Source organism: Leopardus geoffroyi, chromosome B4 (assembly GCF_018350155.1).
Source record: "Leopardus geoffroyi isolate Oge1 chromosome B4, O.geoffroyi_Oge1_pat1.0, whole genome shotgun sequence".
Lineage (NCBI taxonomy): Eukaryota > Metazoa > Chordata > Mammalia > Carnivora > Felidae > Leopardus > Leopardus geoffroyi.
In genome coordinates this window covers 53,711,090-53,731,011 of record NC_059341.1, presented here as the reverse complement: position 1 = coordinate 53,731,011, position 19,922 = coordinate 53,711,090, and the positions used below count along the sequence as shown (strand labels likewise).

Genomic DNA, 19,922 nt, shown 5'->3' with positions numbered 1-19,922 from the left:
GGGGAAATAAGAGGGGGATGGTAACCATCATTAATATATCATGGTTACATCGAGACATATTGTGAACCGGATTTAATATCCAGTAATGCCCAATAAAAAGTTTTGCTTAAGTTTTGGTATTATTCTCAATATAGTCAGATCCTCCAGATTTTTCACCTGGACTACTGGAAGAACTTCTTGTTAGGTCTTCCTTTCCTTTGTCAGCTAATTCAACCCACAAAAGTCTACAAGATTGATTTCTTTTAGGATGGTTTGAATGTTATTGTTCTGCTTCACACGGACTAAAATATTAATTTCAAAGTCCTGTCAAAGTTCTCCCACAAGCTGGCACAAACGTGCTTTTGCAGTCTTCCATCTTCCGCAGCCTGGCTTCTGTCTCTACTTCCATATATACACTGAACTCTTCTACTGTCCAGCAGGTACTGGCCCTCCTTCTCAAATGCTCTTCTCAGTCCTCAAAAGCGCATGCCCATTTATTATTTTAAGACTCAGATTTTACTGAATTGCTCCTATAAGAAATATTCTCTCCCCCTGTCTCCCCTCACTCTTCTAAACTCTCATTTCCCTCCATTCATGCTTCCAAGAGTACACATTGTTTTCATTTTTTTCCTTTCTCATTATCTTGGTAATTTTTTCTGATAACTGCATATCCAAAATCAGAAACTCTCATCCCTTCTTTCAATTATATAGTTCTAGAAAAGGTTGTCAAACTCTACTTCCCCACCCACCTTCCCACAATATAGCCCTGTTGCAGCAGCTAGTCAATAGGTGTGACCCAAATCAGGTCAATCAGCGTCTTCCCCTGGGAATTTTCCCAACAGCATGGAATCAGTCAGGGAATAGGGGCTGGGGATCTTTTCTCCTCTGCCTGTTTATGTGAAATGAAGTGAATACAGAGCTGGCTAGATTTCCAGTCTCACATAGAAAGAAAGGTTGAAAGATCAAGCTGTCAGGCAGGTGACTCAGAGACAAGAGCAGGTGCAAGTAAGCGTGAATACTGGACAACATCCCAATTACCTGAACCAGTAATTTTCCCTTTTGTATATACTCACTTTATTGGAGTCTTGTCACTTGTAACAAAAACACTGTCCTCAATGATGTGCATTCTTTTATTTTTATTTTATTTAATTTTTTAAAGTTTATTATTTTGAGAAAGACAGAGACTGCACGAGTAAGAGAGGGGTAGAGAGAGAATCCCAAGCAGGGTCTGCAGCACTGTCAGCACAGAGCCCAACACGGGGCTCAAACTCACAAAAGTGTGAGATCCTGACCTGAGCCAAAACCAAAACTCAGACGCTTAACCCACTGAGCCACCCAGGTGCCCCAATAACATGCATTCTTTAGGGCACTTATCTTGCTCTCATATATTACAGGCCTCAGCCCCTCTACTAGACTACAGCTTCTTTTAGGGAGCCTTGTAAAGACAAGTACGTATCTTAAACAGAATGAGGCTCAGCAAATATGCATTTGATAAGTAAATAAATTACATTGTGTTGGTGACCAAAACATTTCATGTGTTCAACATGGAAATAGTAAGGACAATTTTCACAGAATTGCATCTCTTAAGGAATTATAATATGATCAACTTTGACAGATGAAACATAAGACGTTTTAAAGACCTTTGATTTGATACCATAATTCACTATTTAGTCTTCCAATTCTTTATCTACTTATTAAGAACCTAATATGTACCAAGTATGGTAGGTTCTGGTCATTCACTGATAGACATAATGCCTGCCAGCATGGAGCTTTTACTCTAGCGGGCAAGAGTGAAAAGGTAGGTACAATCACACTGAGTCTTACAAAATCTTTTAAAGGTTCCAGAAAGAGACAAAAATTACTCAGCCAAGAGAATATGGCATGATGACCATGGCTTGGGCTAGGAAGAAAGTAATGAAAATGAAGACAAGTAGATAAATGTGAGACATATTTGTGAGGTTTAATCAACAGGACTTTGGCAACTGATTAGATGTAAGGAAAAAAAGAAGAGAGAGGAATCAAAGACAACCCTGAGCTGTCTGGCCTGAGCCATTGAGTAAGTGGTCATAAGATGTACTGAGAAGGCAATGTTAGGTGAGGAGATTTGAGGGAGATGCTGAACATGAAATGTCTGGGAGACCTTCAAGTGCAGAGGTAAAGTAAGAGCTAGACTTGAGTTTAGAAGAGGGTCTGGTTGCAGCCAGAATATAACTTTTAGTACCTTCATCCGAGTGGCCATCTTAGACTTAGAACAAGAATTTAGAAATTAGGCTAAGATCCCCCATTGGACTATGAACTTTCCAATGCACAGAAGCCAGGTCCCTCCTTTTGTGTGTATATTGTGTACAAAGCTCCAGACTTTAGTAAGAGTTTACTAGATGAATCACGTTCTTTCTAGTTTCTGTTCCACAGGTCCAAGTAAATGATGAAGTGGTGATAAGTGATAAAAATGACAATGATATGAAAAAGTGGTCCACAGGAAGTTATGATCTAATGGGGACTACATTAAAGAGTTAACAGTACACGTTACCAGGAATATCAGCAGGGATATTTGGGTTTACCTAATGAAGTAGTAATGATTTACAATGTACAATCTAAGAGGAAAAAAGAAGAAAAAAAATAGTAAGAATAGGAAAAAAATACATTAGCTATGAGATATGCCAAAGGAAGTAGATCTTTTGGAGGCCATCCACCACAATTTTTATGGAAGTACTAGTGATTCTGTCAACAGTTTTATTATAATATACCACAAAAATTCTTTTATTTTACAGGGTAAGATCAATTTCAAAATACAGTTAAAAAAAAAAAAGGACGCTGATAACCAGTAAGGAAACTGAATTAGTAATCAAAAATCTGCCAAAAAACAAGAGTCCAGGGCCAGATGGCTTTCCAGGGGAATTCTACCAAACATTTAAGGAAGAGTTAACACCTATTCTCTTGAAACTATTCCAAAAAATAGAAATGGAAGGAAAACTTCCAAGCTCTTTCTATGAAGCCAGCATTACCTTGATTCCAAAACCAGACAGAGACCCCACTAAAAAGGAGAACTACAGACCAATTTCCCTGATGAACATGGATACAAAAATCCTCAACAAGATATTAGCCAACCGGCTCCAACAATACGTTAAAAAAATTATTCACCACGACCAAGAGGGATTTATACCTGGGATGCAGGGTTGGTTCAATATCTGCAAAACAATTAGCATGATTCATCACATCAATAAAAGAAAGGACAAGAACCATATGATCCTCTCAATAGATGCAGAGAAAGCATTTGACAAAATACAGCATCCTTTCTTGATAAAAAACCCTCAAGAAAGTACGGATAGAAGGAGCATACCCCCAGATCATAAAAGCCATATATGAACGACCCAATGCTAATATCATTCTCAAAAGGGAAAAACTGACAGAAAGAAATAAAAGGCATCCAAATCAGCCAGGAGGAGGTCAAACTTTCACTCTTCTCAGATGACGTGATAATCTGTATGGAAAACCCAAAAGACTCCACCAAAAAACTGCTAGAACTGATTCATGAATTCAGCAAAGTTGCAGTATATAAAGTCAACACACAGAAATTGGTTGCATTCCTATTCACCAACAATGAAGCAACGGAAAGAGAAATCAAAGAATCGATCCCATTTACAGTTGCACTAAAAACCATAAAATACCCAGGAATAAATCTAAACAAAGAGGTGAAAAATCTATACACTGAAAAGTATAGAAAGCTTATGAAAGAAATGGAAGAAGACACACAAAAATGGAAAAAGATTCCATGCTCCTGGATAGGAAGAACAAATATTGTTAAAATGTCAATACTACCCAAAGCAATCTACATATTCAACGCAATCCCTATCAAAGTTACACCAGCATTCTTTACAGAGCTAGAACAAATAATCCTAAAATTTGTATGGAACCAGAAAAGACCCTGAATAGCCAAAGCGATCTTGAAAAAGAAAACCAAAGCAGGAGGCATCACAATCCTAGACTTCAAGCTATACTACAAAGCTGTAATCATCAGGATAGTATGGTACTGGCACAAGAACACTCAGATCAATGGAACAGAATAGAGAACCCAGAAATGGACCCACAAACATATGGCCAACTGATCTTTGACAAAGCAGGAAAGAATATCCAATGGAATAAAGACAGTCTTTTCAGCAAGAGGTGCTGGGAAAACTGGACAGCGACATGCAGAAAAATGAACCTGGACCACTTTCTTACACCATACACAAAAATAAACTCAAAATGGATGAAAGACCTCAATGTAAGACAGGAAGCCATCAAAATCCTTGAGGAGAAAGCAGGCAAAAAACTCTTTGATCTTACGTGCAGCAAGTTCTTACTCAACATGTCTCCAGAGGCAAAGGAAACAAAAGCAAAAATGAACTACTGGGACCTCATCAAAATAAAAACCTTCTGCACAGTGAAGGAAACAATCAGTAAAACTAAAAGGCAACTGACAGAAAGGGAGAAGATATTTGCAAATGACATATGAGATAAAGGGTTAGTATCCAAAATCTATAAAGAACTTCTCAAACTCAACACCCAAAAAACAAATAACCCAGTGAAGAAATGGGCAAAAGACATGAATAGACACTTCTCCAAGGAAGATATACAGATGGCTAATCAACACATGAAAAAATGCTCCACATCACCCATCATCAGGGAAATACAAATCAAAACCACAGTAAGATACCACCTGACACCTGTCAGAATGGGTAACATGAACAACTCAGTCAACAACAGATGTTGGCGAGGATGCAGAGAAAAAGGATCTCTTTTGTATCGTTGGTGGGAATGCAAGCTGGTGCAGCCACTCTGGAAAACAGTATGGAGGTTCCTCAAAAAGCTAAAAATAGAACTTCCCTATGACCCACCAATTGCACTACTAGGCATTTATCTACGGGATACAGGTGTGCTGTTTCGAAGGGACACATGCACCCCCACGTTTATAGCAGCACTATCAACAACAGCCAAAGTATGGAAAGAGCCCAAATGTCCATCGATGGATGAACGGATAAAGAAGAGGTGGTATATATACATATACACAATGGAGTATTACTCGTCAATCAAAAAGAATGAAATCTTACCATTTGCAACTATGTGGATGGAACTGGAGGGTATTATGCTAAGTGAGATTAGTCAGAGAAAGACAAAAATTATATGACTTCACTCATATGAGGACTTTAAGAGACAAAACAGATGAACATAAGGGAAGGGAAACAAAAATAATATAAAAACAGGGAGGGGGACAAAACAGAAGAGACTCATAAATATGGAGAACTGAGGGTTGCTGGAGGGGTTGTGGGAGGGGGGATGGGGTAAATGGGTAAGAGACACTAAGGAATCTACTCCTGAAATCATTGTTGCAGTATATGCTGATTAATTTGGATGTGAATTAAAAAAAAGGAATAAAAAGAAAAGAAACAGATGCCAAAAAAAAGGGACACGCTATCTTGAATTAATTTTGAACTATACAGACATATAACAAAATTATTAAATTGAACAAATGCCAGGGTGAATGGATATAGGCTGAGTCATAAGCAAGAATTTAAAAAATGATTTACTGTTTTCATTTTTATTTATGAGATGAACCCATCAATCAAATTTATATTGACCACCTACTAATTGACAAGAAATTTCTGGATGCTACATACACAAAGACCAATTAGTCCAAGAGCTTGCCTTAAAGGAGTTTACTGTTTATAGGAGAGAGAGCAAAGAAGACAAGAAAATAAAATACACATGCTATGTTTTATGACAGACGTATGCATGTGACTAAGATGGTCTTGATGCTCCCCTTAGCTGGACTAAATTCTAGACCAGTTTCTTCCAGATTGTATGTCTCTGGCCTGCCTTTTATTATAGCATTTACTTTAAAAAACTTGAAAGTGCAGACACTTTCTCTGCTCTTTTGTAATACAGATAAAACTTCTCCCAGTTTCTAGCCAGTTTTACAACCCAGGAACTCCTTCCTCAAGTACATGGGCATTAATTCTTTTGAAATGAAATCAAGAAAAACAGGGGCCCTAACTTTCAGTCTTCACGGGAGGGAAGGTGCCTAACTTCAATACGTACCAATTAGCAAACACAAATGGCTCAATCACATGGGCCAACTTCCCTCTAAGGTCCTATAGTACTTTTTCATAGCTCATGCTATTGCTTAAAAATTCTCCTGCCTTAGTTTCAATGGAGTTGAGTTTAATTTCTCTCCCTTATCGCAACAATGTTGAATAAAGCGTCCCTTGACATTTTTAACAAAGTGTATATTGCAATCTCTCTCTGGTACATTAAAACCATGGCAACACAAGAGACTCAGCCTGTGAGGGGATAGGTAAATTTTTTTTTTTCCAAAGAACAGGACACCTGAGGTGAGACGTAAATTTTGAGAATTAAATACTCTAGGTGAAGGTGTTGGCAGCATTCCAGGCAGAGTGAGGGGCATGCATACAGGCAGGGTTACGGGTCTGTGGAGCATGACATCAATTTCTTCAACTGAACGTTTCTTAACAAAGACTCTGTGTATATGTGTATGCATGTGTGTGTGTGTGTGTGTGTATACATATACACTAAAATTTAAAGAAATCTGAATTATTTCTATAAAAATAAAATATATTACTACCACATTAGAGTTTTAAAAGCAAATTTATAAAATTATTCTTCTACCAAAGTCATCTACTTGTCTGTGTCTACTTTGTTTTTATTATAGTTAAGTCAAATCGGCTTCTGTTTAGGAATTTTTCAATGTCAATATACTTTTGAACCTAATCCTTTGAATCAAGAGAGTTACCAATGAGCATTGGCCGAAGGACAGATTTGAATCACGGTTATAGGAAAACACTACTGCCCAAGGTGATTATTCCATCTGAAAGTTATACACATTCATGGCAGTGTATTCAAAGGCATGAAGGTAACAAAAGCTTGATTTTTCCCCTTTTCCTTTCAGGACAGCTCCCATGAGAACAGCTGTTCTCTTATTAATGCTGTTAAATGTTAGCAATAAACCTCTCTGGATTTGAACTGAATAAGGTGACGTAGAAGAAAGTTTGTACCAAATAAATTTGCGTAGATTAGAGTCTGCAGGTGGTCTAAAACATGCCTGTATTGGGAGCCAAATTGTTCAGCACTGGAACCTTTTGAAATGAGAACAAAGAGCCTTTCATTGCTGAAATTCTAAATGCAGCTTAGTACTTCATTAGAAACCTCTTAGTTCGCTGTAGGAATCTTTCAGATTTAATTATGAGGTTGGGAAAAAGCCTTCTTTCCCTAGGATACCATATTGAAACATTTAATTCTGTGTTTCCTGGGAGATCTCCAAGTTTTGCAAATTGCTGAAATTATCAGTGCATATTTAATCTAAATTTTTTCTGAAACCTAACTTTCAGACTCAATCAAGTTAACCGTCTCAGTCAATCTGATTATGAAACTAAAATTACTCGGATTCTACAGCAGTCGAGTTAGAAATGAGGAAATCTGGGCTTGGAGAGTAACACATCAGAATCTGGAAGTCAGTATGGCAACTTAACCCTACAGAACGAAAAGTAATTGAATATCTGGTTGTCTCATTTGCTGCTAAAGCCAATGCTGACAGGTTGAGCCTGTTTAATCTCCTGGCCTGTGTTCTTCAATTCTTGATGCCGGTATTATGTGTGTGTGTTTTCAATGTGTTTGAGTTCAAATAGCAATCAGTAAGAGCCCATGGGAACAAAGCTTTTCCAAGAGGCTAAGCCGACAACACTTTCCAATGTCACTCAGTGGGAAAAGAAAAACAAAAACAAAAAACAAACAAACAAACAAAAAAAACTGTCCTGTCCTTCAACAGCAAACTACCTCCTGGCTCTTTGAAGTTAAACAAAACAAAACAAAACAACCACTACATGTTTATTAAATGAACAAATGAAAACATAAGCCATGAATCCCAAGTCTTGTCTCCAACCTCTGAATCTCAAGATTAGCACAAAATTGCTAATGGAAATCTTTTTATAAGCACCAGAGAAATAAAATATAATTTCTTTGATAATAGAATATTGAAGTAAAACAACTTTTGATTTTCACCTCATTCTGTACCAAAGTTAAAATATAAGACAGAACTGAAGCAAAAATTTAACCTAGAGCAAATTTGTGAAACCCTGCCTCATTAGTTTATAGTTCATGAAGATCTCTGTATCTCTATTTTGCAAGCTTACAACAGAGTACTTATAGAGGGCAAAATGGGTCAAACCCATGTCAGACTGAATTTACTAGATGGCTGAGATGAACTGAGTCATGAATTTTCCTGACAGTGCTAAAAGATGGGAATAAATGATCAGAATGTCTTTCTTTGGTAATATTTTGGGTAAGGGCTTCGAAAAATATTACCACTATATTTTTTTATTAAGGCAGAGGTAAACCACATACTGTGTTTTCATGAAAATAGTAACACTATTTGTGCAATGTTACTGTAAGGGTTATGGGTTTTCCTAATTATGATGTTTGGGCCTCCTCCCTATGACAGGAGAAGTAGCAGAGAATATTTCAAGACATGAATAAAACTAATGCCTTTTTGTCATCAGGTGAGTTAAAATGGATTAGGTTGGCTACATGATGTGCTGCTCCAAATCAATGACCAGATGCGAATACTTTTCATTGTTCCTAATATCACTACTTTGCCTGGTTCAAAGCCACAGTCATTTCTCACTTGGATAACTTCAACAGCCTCTTATTACCCTTATTCCCACCTCAGACTCAAGAGTGTTCTCAATACAGCAGCTGAAGCAACTCATTTAAAATGTAAGCTGAATCAGCTAACTCTTCTGCACCACATCTCTCAGGGCTTCCCAACTTACTCAGAGTAAAAGCCAAACTCCATACTGTGACCTACAGTGCCCCACCTTCAAACCCTACATCATTTGGCTCCCCACTGCCTCTCTCCTGCTGCCCCCTCAGCCCCTTTCCTGTCTTAGCCACCCCAGCTCTCCTGATGCTCCTTGAACACCCAGCCAATGCCGACCTCAGGACGTTTACATGGTTTACTTCTTTCTGTTCTTGGAACACTTTTTCCACCTCAACTGCCATGGATCTTCCTTCACTTCTTTCAGTCTTTTCTTCTTTTTTTCTTTTTTTATGTCTTTCTTCTTTAGACCATCTGTGGGCACCTTATCTAAAATTTTAACTTTTCTCTGCAGTATTTCATATCCCCCCCCCCTTTTTTTAAATCGAGCATTTATCAGTATCTGACTTATTAAAGACTTACTGACTTGTCCTGCTTAGTGTCTACTGCCTCCACTGGAAAGAAAAGTCTAAATGGGCAAGGATTTATATTTTGTCTGATTTGTTCATGGCTCTGTCTTCAGTACGTGGAAGAATGCCTGGCACAGCGTTGATGCTTAATAAAAATTTGTTACATAAATGAGTGATAACGACCTCTTACCACTTCACATGGCTTTCCTTGAACTAGGCCAACAAAAGTCTATTGTTGCTCTATATAGTATGTGAAATTCCTTTCATCTCTAAATCATTAAGATACTACGAAGAACAGCCTTCAACCACTTGATTTCTTTTTGCTTCATAACAGAGAATGTATCCTTCTATGAACATGGTATTATAATAGATTCCACAGTCTATAATTGCTATTATTATGATATTAGGGAAGGGAGGTTATCCACAATCCAATGCAGATGATATGTGGACACAAGCTATGTAGTTCATGAGAAGCCTAAAATCATCCAAACCTATGTAAAAACAAAAAACAAAAAACAAAAAACAAAACAACAATCCTAGGAAAAACACACTAGAAATAGATTTTATAAAACTTACTTGGAGCTTCATTATTTTCACAGGTTTCCTCTTCATTTGGTGCTTCCTCCTCCTCCTCCTCTTCTTCTGGGTCATCAGTATCTCCTGACTCATCACTGTCTTCCACCCATTTCCCTGGCATTAGTCCTGCTGAATCATAGGAGTTGCACAGAGGACCCACAATGTGAGAGATGAAGGATTCCTGAAGATTGGCCAACTGAGGAGCAGAACGGTCCATGAAGGGGCTTATTGGTAACCCAAGGCTGGCCTCTTCATCACCCTGGAAATAGGAATTTAGCATGAATAGTCAACCAGAAAGATAAATGACACGGAAAATTTAAAATACTAGTAAAGTCAACATTCACTTGGCATCTAAAATTTGCAATTATGTAAGAACCTAGACATTCATGTGTGAACTCCCTCTTTTGCTTGACTGCTAAAAGATTCTACTCAAATTACTAAGATCCCTGTAGAAATGTTTTGTTGCTATTTATCACTTTTGTGATCTTGAGATTTTGGCTTTTGATTAAGGGGAAATAGAAGAAATGGTCTAATGTCTCAGTAGATGGTACTTCTTATTACACATGATTCCTCTTTAAATGAGAATATAAATGCACTTTAAAATGCAATGCTGGGAATAATTATCCAACAAATACATGATCTATCATGTTTTCTTTTTTTTCTTTTGCCTTAGCTACCAGAAATCTTAGTATAGTTTATTGCTCAATTAAAGGTGCTATCTTATCCCAGCTTTTGGTTGAATTGTATCTTCTGTGATTATATGGTTTCTGAAAGTCTTATTTGGCAATATGTTTATCAGTACTATTGCGTGTTTTTATTTTGAACTGCTTCAAATCTTTCTGGAAAAAAAACAGATTGTAAACTAGTAGTCATCTAGCAAAATTAATGAAGGAAATATACTGAAATACCAACAATGGTTATACCTATGTAGAATGATCATAAATTATCCTTTTTATTTTTCTTTATTTCAATATTTGGGGATTATGAATTAATCTCATTTCTAGAAAAGTATCTAGAAAGTATAAGTCTTTTATTCTATATATGAATCCTGTCTACAAAACCTTATAAACCTATAAAATTCTTTCTAATCCCTCTTTAAATATGTCCAGCGATAGCAGGCAATTTATTACTTATTTCTGGATTTCTTCATAATACAAATTTTTTTCTCTCATTGTCTTGAAATCAATCTCACTATACCTTCTATAGACTGGTTATATACACACCATTTTTAGGGAAGGAAAAAGAAATCTCATGTTTCTTAAAAATCACATCTTGGGGCACCTGGGTGGCTCAGTAGGTTGAATGTCCAACTTTGGTCAGGTCATGATCTCACGGCTCGTGAGTTTGAGCCCCACGTCAGGCTCTGGTGCTGACGGCGCAGAGCCTGGAGCCTGCTTCAGATTCTGTGTCTCCCTCTCTCTCTGCCCCTAACCCACTCGCATTCTGTCTCTGTCCCTCTCAAAAATAAATAGACATTAAAAAAAATCAGGTCCTGTGTTAAGCAATAATTTATCTTCTTTAATCTCCACAATGTATGATCACTTAACACTAAATTTGTATGTCAGCCTTTTAAGTATCTGAAGACAGTTATTACATCACCTCCATTTTCTCCCGTGGTAATGATCTTCACTTTTTTCATGTCTTTTTATGTCACTGATCCCTGTCCTTTACCCATGATCTACTGCCTCCACATTCTTCTTAAGAGAGTAAATCACAGTACTCAAAACACAGTTTCAGATATAATTAAATCAGCATAGGATAATATGGGGAAGATCACCCCATGTTTATGTGTTTGGTAGGTTTTTTGTTAGTGTGTTTATTTTCACATTATCATGTCATATAAAATGCCTACTTTTAAAGTTTTGTATGCTGCTGTTATTGACCACTAAAAGTAAATGAACTTGGGAGTGCCTGGGTGGCTCAGTTGGTTAAGTGTCTGACTCTTGATTCCAGTCAGGTCATAATCTCATGGTTCATGAGACCGAGCCCTGTGTCAGGCTCTGTGCTGACATTGCAGAGCCTGCTTGGGGTTCTCTCTCTCCTTCTCTTTCTCTGCCTCTTCCCGCCCTCTCTCTCTGCCCCCCAACTCCTGCTCTTTCTCTCTCAAAATAAACATTAAAAAGTAAATGAACTTAATCTGATATACATTCACCCATAAACTACCTTATAATCAGTTTATAAAAAAAAAACAATATGTCAATGGTGTTCCTAATGTCTCACTAAGTCATTTCATTATCTCAGTATCTTCTCCTTCCCCTCCCACACTCCCACAATCCTTGCAAATTGTGTATGTTTAGAGTTTTTAGTCAGCGCATTTTCTGATGTATGAATATGAAAGAGACTGATCACATTTTACAGCTTTTGGAAGCTTTTCTGAATTTATGAGCAGCCTAAATAGGAATTAAGATAAACAGTTAAGTTAGTTACCTGTTCATAAAATTCGTTGACAATACCCTCTGTCCACTGGAGATGGAGCTCTTTACATTTAGCTGGCCCATTGATATCAGCCAACTTTATACACATTTGACAAACCAGTAGACGATCATTTTCATTGGTCCAATCTATTCCAACATCATCATTAACCTGTTTGAGGGGCAAAGTTAAAATGTGTTTTGCCTCAATGAAAGCAAAAGTTGAACAGATAAACAATATTTATTATCTTCCTAACATGTAGAGATCAGAATACCAAGAAATGAAGAACTTCGTAGTTATTTAAAATAACATTATTGGCTTGCATAACAGTAAAATAGCTTATCGGAAGATTAAAATAAGAAATGATGGACAAAATAATTATTAATTATTGAAGTGAAAATAATGCTACTTAAAATTAGCATAGGGGCGTCTGGGTGGCTCAGTCGGTTAAGAGTCTGACTTCGGCTCAGGTCATGATCTTGCGGTCTGTGAGTTCGAGCCCCGCGTGGGGCTCTGTGCTGACCGCTCAGAGCCTGGAGCCTGTTTCAGATTCTGTGTCTCTCTCTCTCTGACCCTCTCCCATTCATGCTCTGTCTCTCTCTGTCTCTCTCCTGTCTCAAAAAAAATAAATAAATAAATAAACGTTAAAAAATAATTAAAAAAATTAGCATATATATGTAAAGAGGCTGTAAATTAAAGTGGATAAATAAATAAATAAAAAGAGATGCCTGAGTGGCTCAGTCGGTTGAGCATCTGACTCTTGATTTTGGCTCAAGTCATGATCCCAGGGTTGTGGGATTGAGCCCTGTGTTGGGCTCCATGTTGAGCGTGGAGCTGCTTAAGATTGTCTTTATTTCCCCCTTTGCCTCTCTCCCCTGCTCATGCTCTCTAAATAAACAAATAAATAAAATTAGCATATATTACCAATTACCAGTAAATAAATATAGCTATAAACGGTAAGAAATTTTCTTAGGTTAAATTTTGGTGTTTATGTTTGAAGTATGAAATTTGTTTTGAGGTTTTGACCTTTTCTACAGTCAGATAATTTATGTTAATATGCTACAGAGGTGAGAGTAAATTAAATCAAACAAAAACCCAATGACACTGAGAGTTTTATTTCTCTGCAGCACAAAATGTATGTATGTGTACACACACACACACACACACAAACAGCACCTCAACTTCTCAGATTTCTAGATTGGGACCAATGTCTATATATCTGCTTCTGGTTAATCATTTTATTGCACTTTATTTTCACATTTGACATATAAAAGGTGAAAGCAACGAATTTTGTTCCACACTTTGATTCCATGACATCTTTCAATATGGTCATAAAATGAAGACTGGTACAAATCTACTTACCTTGGCATTAAATTTGGCTACGAAATCAAAGTGTTTCTTCAGGTCAGTGGCCAAAATTGCTTCAATGACGAGGAAACGAAAATGCTTAAATTCCACATGGTCAAGATTAACTAAGAAGTTGTACTCTGGCCGGGACATGAAAAGATTCCATGCAGCAGCTGCATGATGGTTCTCCAAAACTGAACGATCATTATAGAGCACCGCCTAAGCAAATAAGTAAGAGAATGAAGAGTTCAACTTTTAAATTAAAAAAAATAATAATACATGAGTATGCAAAGCTTTCGGATTTCTCTTTTTTCACAGAACACAGAAATTTAATCTTGTGACTGTTGGTTATTAAGAATTATATATTGTAATTACATTGATTGATGGTTACTTTTCTTGGTTAAATTTCCTTTTTTATAAGATGAAGTTCATTTCCTTGAACTTTATTCTAAACTCTTGCAAATGAGGGGCTTAGAGTTAGCTTTTATCAGATTTCTTTGCACAGGGATTTAACTATTTAAAACAATCCAAATACACTAAAATCCCTAGGAGGTAACTCAGTTACTTTCTGCATCTAGAGTAAGAATTACCTTTTCTTAAACACATATAACTAATACATAGGAATGGAATCCCTGAAAAGCTCATAATTTAAAACATTCTCACCTCACAAGCAGCCATTGAAAACATCATCCTTAAAGTAGTAATTGAAGGTATATAATAAATATCTGCTTGGAATTCTCTAATAATGCTCAAGGACATTGCAAAAGAGAAGGAAGTTGCCTAAAAACTGCTTGAAGGTTAGTGTGTCAGATAGATGACAATACAGGGTTAAAAGGCATAAGGATAAAAAGGAGAGCCTGAGCACATGAAAATTTACATTGAACTAAGTAAAAATGCATACATGTGTAGGAAAATATGCATGACAAATGGTGCTGGCAAAATGATTTGCCCATCTTTAGGGAAAATAATTCTGGGGTAAGAAGGACATGCTGGAATAAGTTTAAAATAAGTAGGGAAAAAATATCAGGATACTTTTTAACATATAGATTAGAGGAAAATCTAGTCTAGTCTATATGACAGGTGGAAATGGATAGGGGTTGGGTAAAGGACAAAAGTCAAACAAGAAAAAAACAAAAAATGTATGAGACCAGATTGTCTTCTAGATCCTCTAGAAAGAAAAACAGGATCTCAGAATACTTAGTAACATGGATCCAGCTAATTAAATGAAGGAGAAACTTACTGAGTTTAATTGTATAAATGGAGATGCTGAGATACTCAGTGATTAATTTTTGACTTAACTTTAAATATATATGAAAATGAACTTCTTTAAAGTTATTGTTTTTGGAATACTATGTTCAGATAAAAAAAATTCCTTCAAATGAATGAAATAAGTTGATGTTTAAATCCTAATCAATAGAAATGTCATAAGAATCATGGTTGTTATAATGAATATATCTCAAATGAATAGGATTTATATACAAATAAGCCCCATATTCTTAAAAGTCCAAGAAAGGCTGGGTTCTCTAATCTTTCCAAAAAAGAGACTTTAGTATAGGTTTGATTTTCTTTGTTGAGAAGGTTCATTAATATGAATTCAACTAGCTTTTCTTCTTAAGAAAACTGAGAAGGGAGTCCCATGGGTAATAAAGTTGCATGCCTGCCATTAATATCTTGGAACAAACATGATATATTTTCAAAATTAGCTTGGTCTGTAAGAATTTTTTCCTAGGGCTAAATATAGCTTGGCTCATATTCATTTGGTCCCTATTATAAGTCAAATTTATAAAATAAATTTCCTTTGGAAAAATCTCTAAATTGAATTATCTCTTGTAATCAAAATTGAAAGATTTACCTGAGGAGCACTAGTTGCAACCAGGAAAGCATTAGTCCTTCCTGGGTGATCATAATCATGCATGGCTGCAGCTACATACAGGGCCATTAACTCTAAGGCAGGGATATTTCCAGAGAGACATCCGTATTTATCATCAGGCACATTATACATTTTTGAGAATACATATCCCATATGTCCATGTGTAAACCCACTGTCAGAATCTGAGGAGAGAAAATGAAAGTAACAGAAAGTTTTAAAAAGTATTAAAGCGATACCATTTGTCTTGACTTCCTTTTTTAAAGAAATACTTTTCCCCCCACAGTTACAAAGAAGCACAGATATACTTAACACGTACCTGAATCACTTGCTGATCCGTGATCATTAATCACAGTTGAGTGGCCTGGAATAGGTTGTGTAGTAAGATACCAAACAGCATGTAAGACGTCAGTGGCATGGATTCTGTTATGATCTTTAACCAATGCAAAGGGAACAGTCATTAATTTGTGAACTTGGGGTCCAAGGACTAAGAGTGCCATCTACTGGATAAACATTTTAGTCTTAACATTTTAATACCCCAGCAAAAACCAGCCAAACATTCAAGGACAAATACTCTTTGATTACTCTTCCATTACTCCAAAATATCCATAGTGACAAGAAAAAAAAAAAAAGCACATACAACATTCATTATTCATGCAGATGTCTGAAGTGGAAAAATCTGTGTACAGAGTCTACCAGAAACCTAACATATAAAGAAAACTCACTATGTGAAACCCCTGTAATGTTTACCTTTATATGTATTTCCATGCTCCTATAAGATTATGCAGAGGACCAAAATAAAAGAAAGACCCGTGACATACTTCAAATAGGTCAGATCAATGGCCTATATCACCTCATCTCTGATAAATAGCATGCAAATATATTCTGTGAATAAAACATAGTACTATTCTTTTGTATCAAACTTAAAACACTGGTTAAAAGTTACTAATATATCTTTTATATGTAGATTAAATCCACAAAGCAAAAATCAAGAACAAGAATCAATGATGTTCAGTTTGGGAATACAGCTCTAGGACATACCTACAGAGAAAAATAAAAGCCTCTTTGTACATTAATGTAGGGAGTTGAGTCATTGACCATAGAGCAAAATCTATGGGAAAACCACATCCTCTAGTTAACAATGTCATTGTCACAGGAAGGGGGTCTATTCTATGTGTGCACCTCAGCTTCTACTGAACCGTGACAAAAGGCCCGGTGTGCTCTTGGCTCACCTTCTTTTTCTGGTGCAATTCTTCCAAGTTTTTCTCTTGTCTACTGGCCCTTCATAGTATTTCATTGAGTGCTATGCCTTACCCTAAGTCTACTAACTTTACATACTTTATTTCCAATGGCCAACGATCATACAGTCTCCTCCAATATAGATTATATCTCTGAATAATACTCAACTGATGAAGAGAAAAGAGAGAGAGAAAAATAAGAATAATGGGACTTGGAGAGAAACATCTGGTCCCTATTCAGGGAAGTAAGAAAAAACTGACACTGTGTTGGTGGGCACACCGAGGGAATGTGTGGAGATAGTGCCTATTCTCCTACATTTCTGGTAACTCTTAAGAGTCAGTCTTTATGTGAGGACATGTAGCTAGATCTTACGTAAACACCCCAGCAATTCAGTCAAGGGGACTTGTGAGGACTTGAGAAGACATGTTCAGAAGAGCTTTGAGAAACAGATAACCCAGGCTCCAAAGGAGGAAAAGAGGAAAACCTGTGCCCTTTGCCATTGCCAGATATTATCTAGTGCCCTAAAGAACAACTGTATTGAAACTGGAGTCTGTATCTCTGCATATGGACTATCTCAAGTCATCCAAGGCCATTATATTTTACATCCACACCTGTGCCATGTACAAAATTGATCACACTAAACATTTCTGGATTTAGGTGAGATCTGATTTTGTCTCTTTTCTGATAGTATTACGTGGGTTACCTTAAGTGAGTTAAAATTCTCAGTCTCATTTCCTAATCTTGAAAGTATAGACATATTAAATAATGGTGCCTTATTATAGCCCAATGGTACAGTTGTGAGAATTACAGAAGATGTATTTTTAAACTCCTGACACATAGTAAGCTTGCAGTTAATATAAGTCACATAAAATAAATTATTGCTGTTGGAACAAGATGGTACGGATCACCAATTTTCTTCCAAAATCCATCCTGGATTTGTTAAACACTGAAGACCTAAAAATAACAGCTATGCTAAACCCTTGGGGGACAGAGAAGGCAGTGATGTTCCGGTAGAGGGAGAAACTGCCCAGGCTGCCACTGTTAGGGGATATATCAGGAGAGAGCTTCTAAGTTCTTTTCTCCCCCTTTGTGGCAAGCTGGGAAAATGTGTGCAAGTAGTTCCCAGTCCTCTTCCAAGTCACAGAAACCTGTGTATGCACCCAGCATCATGAAGGGCGGATGGGGGCAGGATCAGGGTGTTGGCAGAGTCTGTTTGGGGTGACAGACAACATCAAGTACAGATAAACCTGTGGAGTTACCGCTTCCTGCCCTATTCCCCACCCCAAGGCCCAGGGCCAGAAGGCTTCACAGGTAACTTCTGTGAATTTTCAATGAATAATCTTATCTAAATAATCTGGTACTGAAAATATAAAAAAGGAGGGAAGCTGCCCGACTCATTTTATGAGGCTAGAATAATCTTGATTTAAAAATTAGGTAAAGACAGTATATGGAAATAAATACCCCCTTTGCTTTTGAATATAGGTTCAGAAATACTTAAAACAATAGCTAACCAAACCTAACTCCTTAAAAAAAAAAAGTATCTCCAGTTATGCATGTGTAGATCCAGAAGAATAACACTGTCACTGTCACATATGCAGGATGGAAAATCACCTGCCTTCTAAGCAGTCAATAACATGTTTATTAAATAAACATTTACCTAGCACGTATTATGTGCAAGTATTGTGTCAAGTGCTAATATTGCTGCTGTTCTCGCCATCAGCTTTCTGATGACCAACTCAGGAGCAAAGGCACCCAGGAAATAAGCCAGCTAGGTCCACATAGGGGATTTTGTAGGACACACAAACATGCTTAAATATTCCTCTTCTTGTAGGCAACTGAGAGGGATAAGTAACAGTATCAGAGCTATCATTGCTGTCATCCTTCTTCCTTCATCTCTGCATTTTGGACAAACCTCCAACCCCCTCGGTGGTTCCCCCTCCCATCTGGTAAGCCCCTCTGCCTCTCTGACAACACATAAACGCACATGCACACACACTAACACATAATAGGCCCTACCCCATACCCAAAGCCTGTCCATCTCCCTCTTCTGTCTTGAGACACTTGTTTTCTCAACTTTCTCCTGATCCCTCAAGCACAGAGTTGAAGCAAACTGGCGTGGAGGGTTGGAGTTATACGTAAAATTCATACATTTTGAGACCTACAGATTTTCAATTTAAAATTTTGTCTATATGCCGATGGAAAAGTGTTAAAAGAAGAAAAGTGACAATGTAAATATTTTCCCCTTTGGAATATAGCAAATACTGTAATATTTCTGCCTTTCCAGCTTATGCTGCGTCACCTCAGGATCTACTTTAGAATTGGTGGGCACATGACATACAGCTCAGCTGAACTGAACTGAACACAGATCGAGCAAGATTATTCTCTTACTGCCATTAAATAGTACCTGATCACAGGTATTTCTGAGACATCGTACCCATTTCTCCAACTTCAGTAACAAGAATGAGAGGTGTTAGGTAACATATATTTTAGAGATGAAATTCTCCGAAAAGAGAAAAGGCACTCTGAAAAGTAACTTTGAATTTACTAATGAATATCACCTGATGATTTATCTTCTTTACCTGCCAGTATGCCCAATTGAAAAGGACTGTGAACAATATTAAACATTATCTCTCTGTGCAATTGAATATAAACTATACCTTAATCTATCCAAATCTTTACTGAGCAAGTATATATTTGGTATCATATTTCTGTCAGTGAGTTGCATATATCTATACCTTGTCATATCTACCTAGCTACCCATGTCTATTTTATTTTATTTTTTTTAAAGTTTAGTGTGTGTGTGTATGTAAGAGAGAGAGAGAGAGAGAAACAGAGAGAGAGAACTGGGGGGGGGGGGGGGACCAGCAGGGGAGGGGCAGAGAGAGAGGGAGACAGAGGATCCAAAGCAGGCTCCACGCTGACAATGGAGAGCCCCACACAGGGCTCGAACCCACAAACTGTGAGATCATGACCTGAGCCGAAGTCGGGATACTTTTTTTTTTTTTTTTCAACGTTTATTTATTTTTGGGACAGAGAGAGACAGAGCATGAATGGGGGAGGGGCAGAGAGAGAGGGAGACACAGAATCGGAAACAGGCTCCAGGCTCTGAGCCATCAGCCCAGAGCCTGACGCGGGGCTCGAACTCACGGACCGCGAGATCGTGACCTGGCTGAAGTCGGACGCCCAACCGACTGTGCCACCCAGGCGCCCCCGAAGTCGGGATACTTAACCGACTGAGCCACCAGTCGCCCCTACTTTTAAATCTAGATTCTTCAAATTTTAA

At 37.4% G+C, this 19,922-nt stretch overlaps 1 protein-coding gene across 2 annotated transcripts in view; it reads right to left on the bottom strand.

Moving 5' to 3' along the window:
- The window catches only part of PDE3A (phosphodiesterase 3A), a 317,086-nt gene that overhangs the window by 7,513 nt on the left and 289,651 nt on the right, over window positions 1-19,922 (bottom strand). For both annotated transcript variants that reach the window (XM_045463832.1, XM_045463833.1), the window contains 5 exons: window positions 15,720-15,833; window positions 15,386-15,585; window positions 13,549-13,752; window positions 12,202-12,357; window positions 9,775-10,033 (listed from right to left, as the gene is read on the bottom strand). In XM_045463832.1, the coding sequence (XP_045319788.1) occupies window positions 9,775-10,033; window positions 12,202-12,357; window positions 13,549-13,752; window positions 15,386-15,585; window positions 15,720-15,833 (933 nt within the window). The remainder of the gene's footprint in view (window positions 1-9,774; window positions 10,034-12,201; window positions 12,358-13,548; window positions 13,753-15,385; window positions 15,586-15,719; window positions 15,834-19,922) is intronic.